This window comes from Podarcis tiliguerta (assembly GCF_965153285.1).
Source record: "Podarcis tiliguerta genome assembly, chromosome: 10".
Classification (NCBI taxonomy): Eukaryota; Metazoa; Chordata; class Lepidosauria; order Squamata; family Lacertidae; genus Podarcis; species Podarcis tiliguerta.
In genome coordinates this window covers 5,691,201-5,703,911 of record NC_139543.1, presented here as the reverse complement: position 1 = coordinate 5,703,911, position 12,711 = coordinate 5,691,201, and the positions used below count along the sequence as shown (strand labels likewise).

Sequence of the window (12,711 nt, the reverse complement as noted above, 5' to 3'; positions counted from 1 at the left end):
GTGGCTCCAGGGAGGCTCACCTGGCGCCTTCATTTCATGTATTTAGGTGCCAGGCAAATACATTTTTCATTCAAGCAGGCCTTTGGCTGATTAACATTCCATGGCCTTTTGGGTATGTATGTGGGAGTGGGGTTATTGGTTTGTTTTGCTTTTTTATGTCTTTTGTGTTTTCACTTTGTATTTTTATGTTGTGAAGCACTCTTTGATCTTCAGATGAAGAGCAGTATAAAGGTAAAGGTACCCCTGCCCGTACGGGCCAGTCTTGCCAGACTCTAGGGTTGTGCGCCCATCTCACTCAAGAGGCCGGGGGCCAGCGCTGTCCGGAGACACTTCCGGGTCACGTGGCCAGCGTGACATCACTGCTCTGGCGAGCCAGAGCCGCACACGGAAACGCCGTTTACCTTCCCGCTAGTAAGCGGTCCCTATTTATCTACTTGCACCCGGGAGTGCTTTCGAACTGCTAGGTTGGCAGGCGCTGGGACCGAGCAGCGGGAGCGCACCCCGCCACGGGGATTCGAACTGCCGACCTTTCGATCGGCAAGCCCTAGGCACTGAGGCTTTAACCCACAGCGCCACCTGCGAAGAGCAGTATACAAATCTAATAAATAAATTTTAGAGGGGCCCGAAAAGATCCTGCAATGACTTTGTACAGCTGCACGGTTTGTAGAGGCTGCCTTTAGAAGAACCAGGCTGCTGGATCAGGCCATAAGTCCACCCAGTCCAGCATCCTGTTCTCACAATGGCCAACGAGATGCCTCTGGGAAGCCCAGAAGATGGACCTGAGCGCAACAGCACCCTCTCCGCTTGTGATTCCCAGCATCTGGTGCTCAGAGGCACACTGTCTCCAACTGCGGTCGTAGGACCTAGACATCACGGCTGGTAGCCATGCAAAACCCAATCCTCCATGACTTTGCCTAATCCTCTCTCAAAGCCATTCAAGTTGGCGGCCATTGCTTCATCTTGTGTGGGAGCAAATTCCATTGTCATCTATGCGCCGTGTGAAGAACTCCATCCTGTCTGTCCTGAATCTTCGAAACCGCAGCTTCATTAATGGATAACCTGGTTCTAGTATTATGGGAGAGGGACAAAACCCTTCACTTTCTTCCCACCACACATTTTGCTCTGTGTACGTGCATGAATCATTTTACAATGAGGAAACGTATTGTGTGAAGTATTCCTGGAGGAGGGAAGGTTCACTCCTCAGGAACTCCAAGAGAATGAACCTTGGGAAGCCTCTGTCAGCCAGGCAGACAATACTGAGCCAGAGGAACCATGGCTCTGACTCAGCTTCCAACTTCCCTGTGAGAGGCTGGGAAATCGGCAACAGAATAAAGATCTAGGAATTGGAATCGAAGGAATACTGAGGAAAGAGCTGACTTGTGGTGGGGTCAGTGGGGAAGACAGGCATTAATTGGGCCTTTGGATGAACGCAGGTTACTAGATGTGCTTAGCAGGTTAGTAAATATTTTCAGTCGACGTGCGCGGTTGGTTTATGACGTCTCAAAGCAATTACAGTTGCCTAACTTAAAGCAAGTTGCCTGCTGTGCCATTCTTGAATGAGCAGGCCTCTGCCAACAAAAAAAACTCATTACAGGTGTGCCGCTTCCCTGCTGCACCAGAAATGAAGGTAATTGCATGTGCGGGCTTTCAACCTGCGTTAAGTGGGGAAATTTAATGGTAAAAACAGCCCCCGATGATTGTGCACAAAGGGCACTGCTGTCTGCCATCTCCTTAATGCATTTTATAATTAAACCTCTTGAAAGAGACTAATTACCCTATGGAAAGTGACATCTCCTATTTATACGTGCATTGTAGCTTCCAAATTAAATATTCAATATCTTATTACTTTTTTCACCCTTCCTTCTGATAGAAAGAAGCAGCCTGGGAAGGGCCCTGCATTGTGCAAGTTCCCCCACAGCATGGGGCTCCCTCTATCCTGAGCTGAAAGCCCCTCTCTCGGTGAAAGTTAACTCATTCAAGCAGTCCTCGTAACAGCAGATCCAATGCACAGGCTGCTGCCGTTGGTGGCTGGTGTAGCATAACAGATGGGAGCTGAGAGAGTTCCTCAGCTCAGTTTTTGCTCTAGCCATTCACTTATTAGGTGGCCTCAAGCAAGCCATAAGAATGTTAGACAAACCCTGCTGGATCAGGCCAATGGGTTAATAACTGGGTTGATTAACTGCCCACCCTTTGAATGGAAGAACCTATATAGCAGCCCAGGAGAACGGCCAGATATTAGCGTAATTGCTTCCAGATGGGGTTTCCATGCTGACTTCCCATCGATAAGTAATCCCAGATATTTAAATCTGGGTAATTGCTCAAGGGTGTGACTGTCGAGAGTCCACATGGATTTGGTAGTCCTCTTGCCAAATACAGTGTCCTTGGTTTTATCGTAGTTAATTTTTAGGTGTTCTTTTTTTATACAGCTGTCCAAATTTAACCAGTATCCTCCTGAGATATTGAAAGTGTTGAATTTTTTGCGAATATCCCAAAAAATAGCTAACAACATTTGTGTCTGGATTTTCATTTCTTGAAATATGGCATCCCTAACCAACACAAGTTCAGTAATACTTCATTTAGGAACATGGCTAACAGCTCGGCACTGCCTACATACCAAACTTGCTTCCACTGAGCAGTTGCCAGTTCCTCTACGTCCTCCTAAGACCCCATCTATGCCTCAGCTCGAAGTTTCCCTAGCAGCCTTAAACTACAGCTGAAAACTTAAACTAAACCTAAACTCTGTGCCCTTTGTTCTGCTACATGCAAAGCCCTCTCTGCTCAATTCAGTAGGAACAGCAAGCTCCTGGGCTACTTCTGCAGATGCTGTCCTCTCTTCCCGTTTCATCAGCAAAGCCTGCCTTGCTTTCTGCACCTGGCTCTTCTTGCTCACTCACATCTGCTTGCATCTTCCAGCCTCCAGCCATTCCTCCCCTCCCTCCCTCTGACCTGTCCTCAGTGCCCCACTCCCCTGGCTCCGAGCCTTCCTCTTCTGAGGCTTCCCTAGGGGGCTTCCTGGCTGGTGCCTCCCACGACTCCTCTTTAGCCAGCCAGTCCCTGACACAAGGAAGTGGTCTTTCAGATATCTGGGGCCACATGCTAGTGTGAGCACCTTAAATTCAATCCAGAAACAAACTGAGTTCTAAACGGAATCCGAATCAGGATTCTGGCCACTGTATTCTGCCAAGCTGAAGTTTCTGAATTGTCTTCAAGGGCAACACCACCTAAATTCCTGATCCCAAACAAGATCTGCACACGACCTTCCCTTCCCCAAGTCTTTTCCAACCCCCAGACATTTTTTTTCTTACTGAGCAGGGTCAGCCCTACCATTAGGCAGAGTGAGGCAGTCACCTCAGGTGGCTGATAGAGTGGGGAGCTGTGGAAGCTCCTCTTGGGCCACTGTCCATTGCCCTTAGCTGGAGAGATTAGAGCTGTGTGTCCCATGACCTGCCAGAAATATCCTAAACTGCCCTTTGGTGGGCGATGCTACCCCATTGCCAGTGTTGAAGGAAGAGTCAGCCACCAGTCGAGTCAGCTCCTGTGCATGGGATGGAGAGGGACATGTGCAGAGCTGACATCCATACAGCTGTGCGGCATAATGATACCTCTCATTGTTTTCTCTGCTTGCTAGGCCTTTGCTCTTTGTCACATAGAGCTCATTTGTCTCACTGGGAATAATGTTCTGTTTTTATAAATTGGTGCAAATGCCTAGTCTCCAGGTAGGAGATTTAGAGCTATAGCATATCATTACAATGTCCCTTATTTTTATGGTATGGAGCATGTTGCACTAATTTTTTGAGAGCCTGTGCGCTGCTCTCCCCTAATGTGAGGCAGCAGTATTTTCTAGATTACAATTGAAAATATTTAAAAGGTTACAACTGCCTGTGATATTCTAATGGCAGAAGCCTTAAAGCATGAATGTTGTGCAGCATCTTAGATGAGAGCTATAATTTAAAGAACTTATTCCAGAACACTAATGTATAATTTTTGACCAAACTGTGGGAGGCAGTGGAAGACAGGAGTGCCTGGTGTGCTCTGGTCCATGGGGTCATGAAGAGTCGGACACAACTAAATGACTAATCAACAACAATGTATAATTTACCAATGGTCATGCTAATCCACTCCACAGAGCCCGGCAGATAATGCAGTCTCAAAAACAATTCTGTTTGAAATTTCATTTTTTTAAAAAGTGACATTAAAAGTTGAGATTATTAGCTGACCTTTCTTTTGTGGCTGCTGTTAAAGATTTCCTCTGACCCATGAGATTCTAAAGACATTTCTAACAAGACAACCTGAGTTGTTCTGGAGAATCAAGTCAACCATATATAACAGCAATCTTGTTCCTTCCCTTTTATTTTTCCTGAAATAGATTCTGTGGATTGTCCTCAGTTTGTGTAAAGATACTGTATAATGGATCACCTATTTGCTTCTGATTTATGATAGCATCAACTGCACAGCTGAAACAGATTTAGCATCCTAGAGGAACTCATTTTGCATTTCTTTGTTGTGTATACAATAAATCTGGCCAATTTATGTCTCTTTGTCAATACAAGCCTGCTTGGGACTAGTGTTTGTGGAAAGCTAGCAAACTGGTGCCTTGCCACACTTTTGTGTGCTGTGTAACTAAGGCATTAGTGCTCAATTTGGTTTCAAGAATTATCAGAGCAGTCAGAATCCAAGGCCAGTTTTGCTAAAACTGGATAATGATATATGAAGCAGGGAATTAGGATAAAGACCTTCAAATGCCTTCAGAGTCTGCTTCAGAAAACAAAGGATGGTTAAACATAGATCGTGAGTTTTGAGGTTTATTAGAAGCAGATTAACTTAAATGTACGATTCAGACCACAGGCGATGCACAATTTTCAGGCAGGAACTATCTTAATTGCGAGTGGCTTCCTAGTTCATGATTATATATTTATAGACAGCCTCTGTAAACTTCTCTGTCTCCAAAATGATCAGGGCACTATACTTATCCTCGGAGATTTTCACAACAACTTTGTTGGGGCATGTTACATTGAGAGGTGAAAGTGACTTGCCCCAAGGACACCCAGTGACCTCCCAGGCTGATGGGCCGAGTGTGTGAAATGGGTACATGGAGCAAGGTAGGTAAGACTGTGCCCGCTGGCGGGCCTCCACATCCTCTGCATATTCACTAGAAATTCTGAAAACAGAGCCCATGACGTATGCAAACTGGACACATAGGGCTAAGGTAGTTAGCAGCTGATAAGCTTTCAAACATGACACTCATATTTGAGGAATTGGAAGACTGTGAAACTCCTTGGCAGCAGAGAAACATGTTGAATAGAAGAAGAAGAAGAAGGAGTTTGGACTTGATATTCCACCGTTCACTCCCCTTAAGGAGTCTCAAAGCGGCTAACAATCTCCTTTCCCTTCCTCCACCACAACAAACACTCTGTGAGGTGAGTGAGGCTGAGAGACTTCAGAGAAGTGTGACTAGCCCAAGGTCACCCAGCAGCTGTATGTGGAGGAGCGGGGAAGCGAACCCAGTTCACCAGATTACGAGTCTACCGCTCTTAACCACTAGAGCACCGTCATATCAGAAACATTGATTACAGAAAAGAAAACACCTTCAGGTAATTTGAATTGGCTGTATGTTGACTTGAATATCTCTATATCAATGTAACCTAAGTAAAGAGTTCTGTTTACTCAAATATCTTATTAGCCGAATGTCTGGGGCAACTAGAAAATGAGATTGTACTGTAATTTTGCTCTCAGCACCCAGGAGGCTTTGATCTGTTGCACTTGTTGAATACAAATGCATTCTGTTTGCTTTTTGTTCCCGGCTGCACTTTCAATTGTTTTTTTACCCTTTGGTGTTCCCAGTGTTTCTTCTATAAATGAACACCTCTTCTCTAATCTCTGATGAGTTCAGTTCTATCAGTCTTGTGTACCCATCATTCTTAGTCCGTTTGTTTGTACTGAGTCTATTGACCCATCCAGTGAGCCTCACCAAAGAGGCTCTTGCACATCCTGTTAAATGCAGGATTGCCGTTTCTTTTTATTCACCTGCTTTGCTCTCTCGCATGAGTTTGCTGAATGAGCTCCAGAATCCCAGCCAACTGCAGCCTTCTCTGACTCACAGATACCTTAGGGTAGAATGCTTTTGGGTAATGCTTTATTGATGATGACAAACTCTCACTGTGCGATGCAAAAGGCTACACACTCCCCAAAGCACTCATTTACAGTGAAGTGTTTGGAAACCACCAGAGTTAGTTCCTCAATAGCTCAAGCACCACCTATACTTTGAAGGCATGGGCAGTTTTGGCCCATGCTCAAGTCTGCAGGAGACAGAGACATTCTTATGAAGCACCTACATCTATGACTTCATGCAGCTTTCTGTAACGTGTGTCCTTGTGACTGTATATAATACAAAGATGACTGAGTTACTCATGCCTCTGTCCTTCTCATGGAAATAATATTCAGTGACATTGCTGTAATCTAAAGAAACTCCCTCAACCAATCTTTAATTAGCTGGCTTCAGAATGGAGGAGGACTATAGCTAGCATGAGTGAGTGTAGAATTAGGAAGATTACCTCCCTGCCCCCAATTCAGAATGTCACGAATGAAAGGGGCAAGATATGTCAGGTTTCCCCCCCCGATAAGATGCTTATATATTGTCAGAAAGAAATTGCAAAACAAATCCGGGGGGTATCAGGAAGTAGACTTGTTTATCTTTGTGTTACTTCTTCCCTATTTAAAGACAGCACTTTTGGAATGGTTATGACTGCATCTATTTTTAGTTCTCAGCTCTCTTTCTGATCATTCACACAAAGCCCAACAACAAATACATAGTTTTCTCTTTTGCAATAAAAAAGTAAACAAAATACTCTATAGGCTGGTAGTTAATATTTAAATATTGCCCTTCTCAAGTCCCTGAGTGCTGTCTCATAGATTAATTCTCGAGAAAACCCTTTGTTGCATAGAGATCACTGCAAAATTATGGTTTCCAGAGCTAAAAATAACTTTACATTAAGAGAAGCTATTTCCTGCATCACGAAGAAAGAGCAGCCGCTGAACATTTGGATGAGCTCCATGGACTATTATGCATGAGTAATCAGGCACAGGCATCTTTTTCACTTTCTGACAATGCAATCCTATACTGTACGACGTGTTTCACCAGAAGGAAGGCTCACTGAGGTCAATGAGGCTCCCTCCCAGATGAGGAGCTATAGCATAAATCCCACCTCAAGACTCTATACTTTGAAGGCATGGGCAAGTCCCACCTCAAGACTCTGGAGAGGGAGAGGCTTAAGAGAAAAAGTTGCAGGGCAGCATTCATGCAGCAAAGTCCTATATGCTTTGAGTCTGGCTGGGAGTTATTTCCAAGTAAGTGTACACAAAATCACAGCCTGACATCCTGACCCTCCACATGCTTTCTTCAAAGTACGTTTGACTTTGTTCAATGATAGTTGCAGAACAACCAGGACGTTTGTGTTGGTGCTGACATTTAAAGCCCTAAACGGCCTCAGTCCAGTATACCTGAAGGAGCGCCTCCACCCCCATCATTCTACCCGGACACTGAGGTCCAGCGCTGAGGGCCTTCTGGCGGTTCCCTCACTGCGAAAAGCCAAATTACAGGGAACCAGGCAGAGGGCCTTCTCGGTAGTGGCACCTGCCCTGTGGAGCACCCTCCTACCAGATGTCAAAGAGAAAAACAACTACCAGACTTTTAGAAGACACCTGAAGGCAGCCCTGTTTAGGGAAGCTTTTAATGTTTGATGGACTATTGTATTTTAATATTTTGTTGGAAGCTGCCCAGAGTGGCTGGGGAAACCCAGCCAGATGGGCAGGATATAAATAGTAAATTATTATTATTATTATTATTATTATTATTATTATTATTATTATTATTATTACCATAACTATAGAAAGCCACCATAGTGCACCCCTAGTAAAAACTCAATTCAGGGTGAATACGACTTAATGGCTTTAAGTTACAAAACAGCAGGAAAAACCTTCTAATAGTTTGACAGTGGAACAGTCTCCCCTGGGAGGTTGTGGACTCTCCTTCCTTGGAGGTTTTTAAGCAGATGTTTGGATGGCCATCTGTCATGCATGATCTACCTGAGATTCCTGCATTGCAGGGGGTTGCGGACCTTGGGGTCCCTTCCAGCTCTACAGTTCTATGGTTCCATGATTCAATGACTTAGACCACCAGTGTATGTTTCACCAGGTTTCTGGTCACATGACAAACCTGAAAGGGGTTTGGAAGTCTCTCCTTGCCCCTTCCCCAGAATTTCCCCTTTTGGGGACTCACACTGTCTTACGTTAGACTGGCTGAGCCACTGCTAAACTGGGACAGCCCAAGGTCTGCCAAATCCAAACTCTCTAATCCTGCAAAATTGTGGGTTTGGACTGTGCCGTTCCTTTCAAGAACCTCTGCTAGCTCCCGCCTCTTCAACCCAGCTTACCCTCATTCTTCCGTTTCTTATTGCTGGCCCATCTTCTGCCAACCTCAACACATAGAGATCCATTTTGTACTCTCTTCCTCCTCGAATGCTGAATCCAAATCCTTTGGCTCCCTTCTCCATGTCCACAGTAAAATAATCAAAGTCCTGTATGGTCAAAGAACAGGGGGGAAATGAATCATTTCAATGAACGGAGAGCGATTTTCTTTATCGAGGCTACAATTCTCAACCCATAGCTAAATTAAATGAAAATACTTGTGACTCAGCTTGAATTACTGCAGGCATGGGGAACCTCTGGCCCACCAGATGTTGCCGAGCTCTAACTCCGATCACCCCTAGCAGACATGGCCAGTGGCCTGGGATGGTGGCAGTTGTAGTTCGGCAATATCTGTAAAGGCCGAATGTTCCCAACATCTGTTTTAATGTTTGATGCTACAGCCTGGTTCAAACACTTACTAGTTGGCAGCGGTTATCATGTGGTGAAAGGCATCTAAAATTATGTGTGATACATGTAGTCCACATGGAGGCTGATACTCAAAAAGGCCCAATTCGTTCTTTTTTTGTTTTTTTTACTGGGAAGAATCATGCAAATCTGGCGGTTGTGTTTTCAGCCTTCAATGTGTATTGAAGAGGAAAGGAGTGTACAGTGGTACCTCAGGTTACAGACGCTTCAAGTTACAGACTCTGCTAACCCAGAAATAGTGCTTCAGGTTAAGAACTTTGCTTCAGGATGAGAACAGAAATTGTGCTCCAGTGGCACGGCGGCAGCAGGAGGCCCCATTAGCTAAAGTGGTGCTTCAGGTTAAGAACAGTTTCAGGTTAAGTACTTAACCCGAGGTACCACTGTACTTATTTCTCCACACAGGCTGTTGTTATCTGGTAAGTATCTGGTCTGGGTACATGGTTTTTTTTTAATGTTTTTGCTGCTTTGGGGGAGATGTCTGAATGCAGCCATTATATCAGCAGATAAGCGCTTTGAATGGGGTGTGCCAATACCAATGGCGAATCAGTGTCACAAACAATAGCTTTATGGTGGCACCTTAAGATCTGTCCGAGGCAGATTGGTCAGTAGAAAGAAAACCAAGGAGGCTGGAGTGTGTTTACCTGGAAGTAATCCCAGTGAAATAGATGGGACATACTTCCAGGGAAATGGTTATATGATTGGGATGCAAATCGGCTTAACTCTAAGTATTTCAACTGTGGATTGCAGATAACGCTGTGAAGGAGATTTTGAGGGTATTAAACACTTCTCTTTAAAAAAAAAGAAAACGTATACTTAAAAAAAAAAGAAAACGTATACATAAACAGAAGTTTTCTTAGCCTTCTGAATCACCAAGGCACTCTCAATCTGAATTATACATGATGCATTAATAATCTCTCTTTCTCTCTGTACATTTCCTTCCCCCTCCTTTCAGGTCCACTTTATAAAATTAGCAAAACCAAGCAGGAAAGCTTTCCCTAGGCTATGGGGTGAGGGAGGATTGCAGGTCTGAATGCTTCCCCACAAAGGAATACTTGGGGCTTATCCACACCATAGGTGCCAACTCCTAGAGGCCCTCCTCTGCTGCCCCTCCAGTTTGGGGGTGCCCTCCCCAATGCTCAGAACAATCAGGGGGCGGAGTAGGCCAAGCATGGAGCTGAGTGTAGCACATCTCTAGTGGCCGACTCCTCCTCCTGCTGCTGCTGTGGAGGGGAAGGAGGGGAGAAGCAGCCCCCAGCCGGTGGCGGTGACAGGAGGAGGAAGAGGAAGCTGATTGTGGAGCTGAGTGGAGTTCAGTGCAGCTTCAGTGGCCGGTGGCTCCTCGTGGTGATTGCCCGAAATAAGCTCAACAACTTCTTTGGCAATCGAAAGCTCAATAACTTTTGCTGGGCCACTGATTGTCCAGATTTTTTACTTCCTGAAATATGGCAACCCTACCAAAGTAGCACTGAGTAATGCAAAATCTGTTCTAAGATTCTCCCTGCCACAATCCTCCAGAGCAGATTTGGGGAGGGGGGGGGAAAGTGGGGGAAGGCCCATTGCAGAAGTAAGACATCCTTGTGCTGAGGAACATGTTAGTTGGATACTGCCCATATCAATGCATTCAAAATTAAATTGATCCTGTGCACCTGCCTTATATTAACTCATTAGACCATTGGTCCAGCTAGTCCAGTATTGTCTACTCAAACTGGCAGCAGCTTTCCAGAGTCCCTTTCCCCTTGCCTTTGTTTAAGTGGGCAGGTTAGGGATTGAGCCTGGGAAACTTCTACACGCCAAGCCGATGTTCTACCCCTGAACGGTGTCTCTTCTCTTTTCCTGCATGCAAACCACTAGGTTTGGGACTTCAATTAAATATCGACAGACAGAAGTCTCAAACTTCATCGTGAACGGCTTTGGGCTTGGTTCAATGGAAAAACGTTATTAGAACGATAGATACAAACGGACAGATACCTGGGGCTGCCTGTAATCTGATAAAGGGTATTGCCTGGTGTCAGGAGAATGTTGCCTGTAGTCTATCAACGGGGGCTGTCGGTAGTCCAGAGGTGGCGGTTGCTGGTAATCCAAAACGGGAGGGTGTCGGTAGTCTAACGGAGGCTGCCTATAGTCCGTTGAAGGCTGCCTGTAGTCTGTAAAGGGAGGTTGTCGGATGTCGGGCTTCACATCCTGCCTTGCCTTTACCTCTGACCTATAACTAAGCAATAAAGAATTGTTACGTTGGAACCTTAGTAAGGCATTATTTAAACTGAAAAGCGGGTAGCTGTTAAACACGTTTCAAGAAATGAAAAGCATACTTCCGGGCTGCAAAATGAGTTGAACTGTATTCGGGATTGGGTGGAAAACGATCTGCGTCAGGAGGGACCATACCAGATCAAGGGGATACTTGAAAGCATTTACGGTTGGTAAATGGTGGGTGGAGTCTGTGAGCTGCTCAGTGTAATGAAAGCAGGCAACTGCTGAGTGTCTAGTTGCCCCCACACAGATGTGACTGGTGGTAGCTGGGCAGTCAGCAACTGCACTTATTTTTTGTGCACTGCCTGTGCCATCCTCTGCCTCCTAGCTGTTGCTGGTGAGGACATGCTTATTCTCCCTCCTTGATTGTCCTACGGTAGCTGTAGGTGCTTTGTCTCAAATGGCTGCTGTTACGGGGGAACACCTGTGCTCTAGTGCAGTCCAGACTGGCAGTACCTTCATTCTTTGAAGCCGGTGTGTGGCTAGACACTACTCCCTTAGGAACAAGACCCATGCACACACACTTTCAGAAAGCGCAATGTAAATGTTTGTCTAGTTTTGCCCTGAAGATTAAATAAAATAAATGTGGGCATTTATTGCAATGTTTCCCATTCCGTATTTTAAAAATAACTCTGCATAAAAATTCACATGCATCTTCAAAGGTCAGAGTCAAAAGTGTGCAGGGCAGGCACAGGCAAACTTGGGCCTCCAGATGTTTTGGGACTACAACTCCCATCATCCCTGACCACTGGTCTTGTTAGCTAGGGGTGATGCGAGTTGTAGTCTCAAAACATCTCGAGGGCCGAGTTTGCCTATGCCTGGCGTAGGGTCACCCCCAGTCTGCCATCCCTCTCTCCCTCTTCCCCTCTCTGCTACGCCTTTCACTCTCTTTCTCCACTCTTTCAGCTACCCCTTTCCCCCCTTTTCTCTCTTCTTGCCACCCAGATGACATTAGGTCAAAGGCAACATGAAACTGAGCTGTTCTCTACCCAATGTCAAGGATCCAAAGAATTGAACAACTAGCTTCACCCACCTACGGACGTTCTGATCCTGTTTCTCTAACCTCATCCTTTGTAGTAGCAACATTTCTTTATTTCTATTTGACATTTATGGCTTACTATTCTTCTGTCCTGGAACCCAAGGCAGCATACACAAGGAGCACAAGGTGGCCTCCCACCCTGAGCCAAGCCTACTTGGCTTCAGCAAAGCTGGTGCACTGGGTTCCTTCAGAACATGCCCTACAATCTTTTGAAATGGAAAATATGTTCAGAATCAGTTTGTGCTAAGGCATCAGGAGGTCTACTCTCCAAAAAGTGTAAGAAGTTAACAATCAAAAGCTCCCACTGGATGCACCTAACGTAGCTTTCTTAAAGCACCTTATAAAGATTTTGGATCATTAGCATCTCAGTCTTCAGCACATTACTTAAAAGTGAACCCCACTGATTTCAAAGGAACTCGCTTCTACAGTTAAGTGTGTTTAGGATTGCAGCCTTAATTTTGTAGGAGTGTTAAATGAATATGACATACAGAGCACTGTACTTGAACCACAACTAATTAGTCCTTTTTATAACACTG

At 45.2% G+C, this 12,711-nt stretch overlaps 1 protein-coding gene across 22 annotated transcripts in view; it reads right to left on the bottom strand.

Moving 5' to 3' along the window:
- MAGI2 (membrane associated guanylate kinase, WW and PDZ domain containing 2) overlaps positions 1–12,711 on the bottom strand; it is a 598,802-nt gene that overhangs the window by 29,941 nt on the left and 556,150 nt on the right. For all 22 annotated transcript variants that reach the window (XR_014502057.1, XR_014502058.1, XM_083399289.1 and 19 more), the window contains 2 exons: positions 10,858–11,098; positions 8,430–8,573 (listed from right to left, as the gene is read on the bottom strand). Coding sequence is in view for 20 of the 22 variants with exons in the window: in XM_083399289.1 (XP_083255415.1) it covers positions 8,430–8,573; positions 10,858–11,098 (385 nt within the window). In the remaining 2 variants the exon portion in view is untranslated. The remainder of the gene's footprint in view (positions 1–8,429; positions 8,574–10,857; positions 11,099–12,711) is intronic.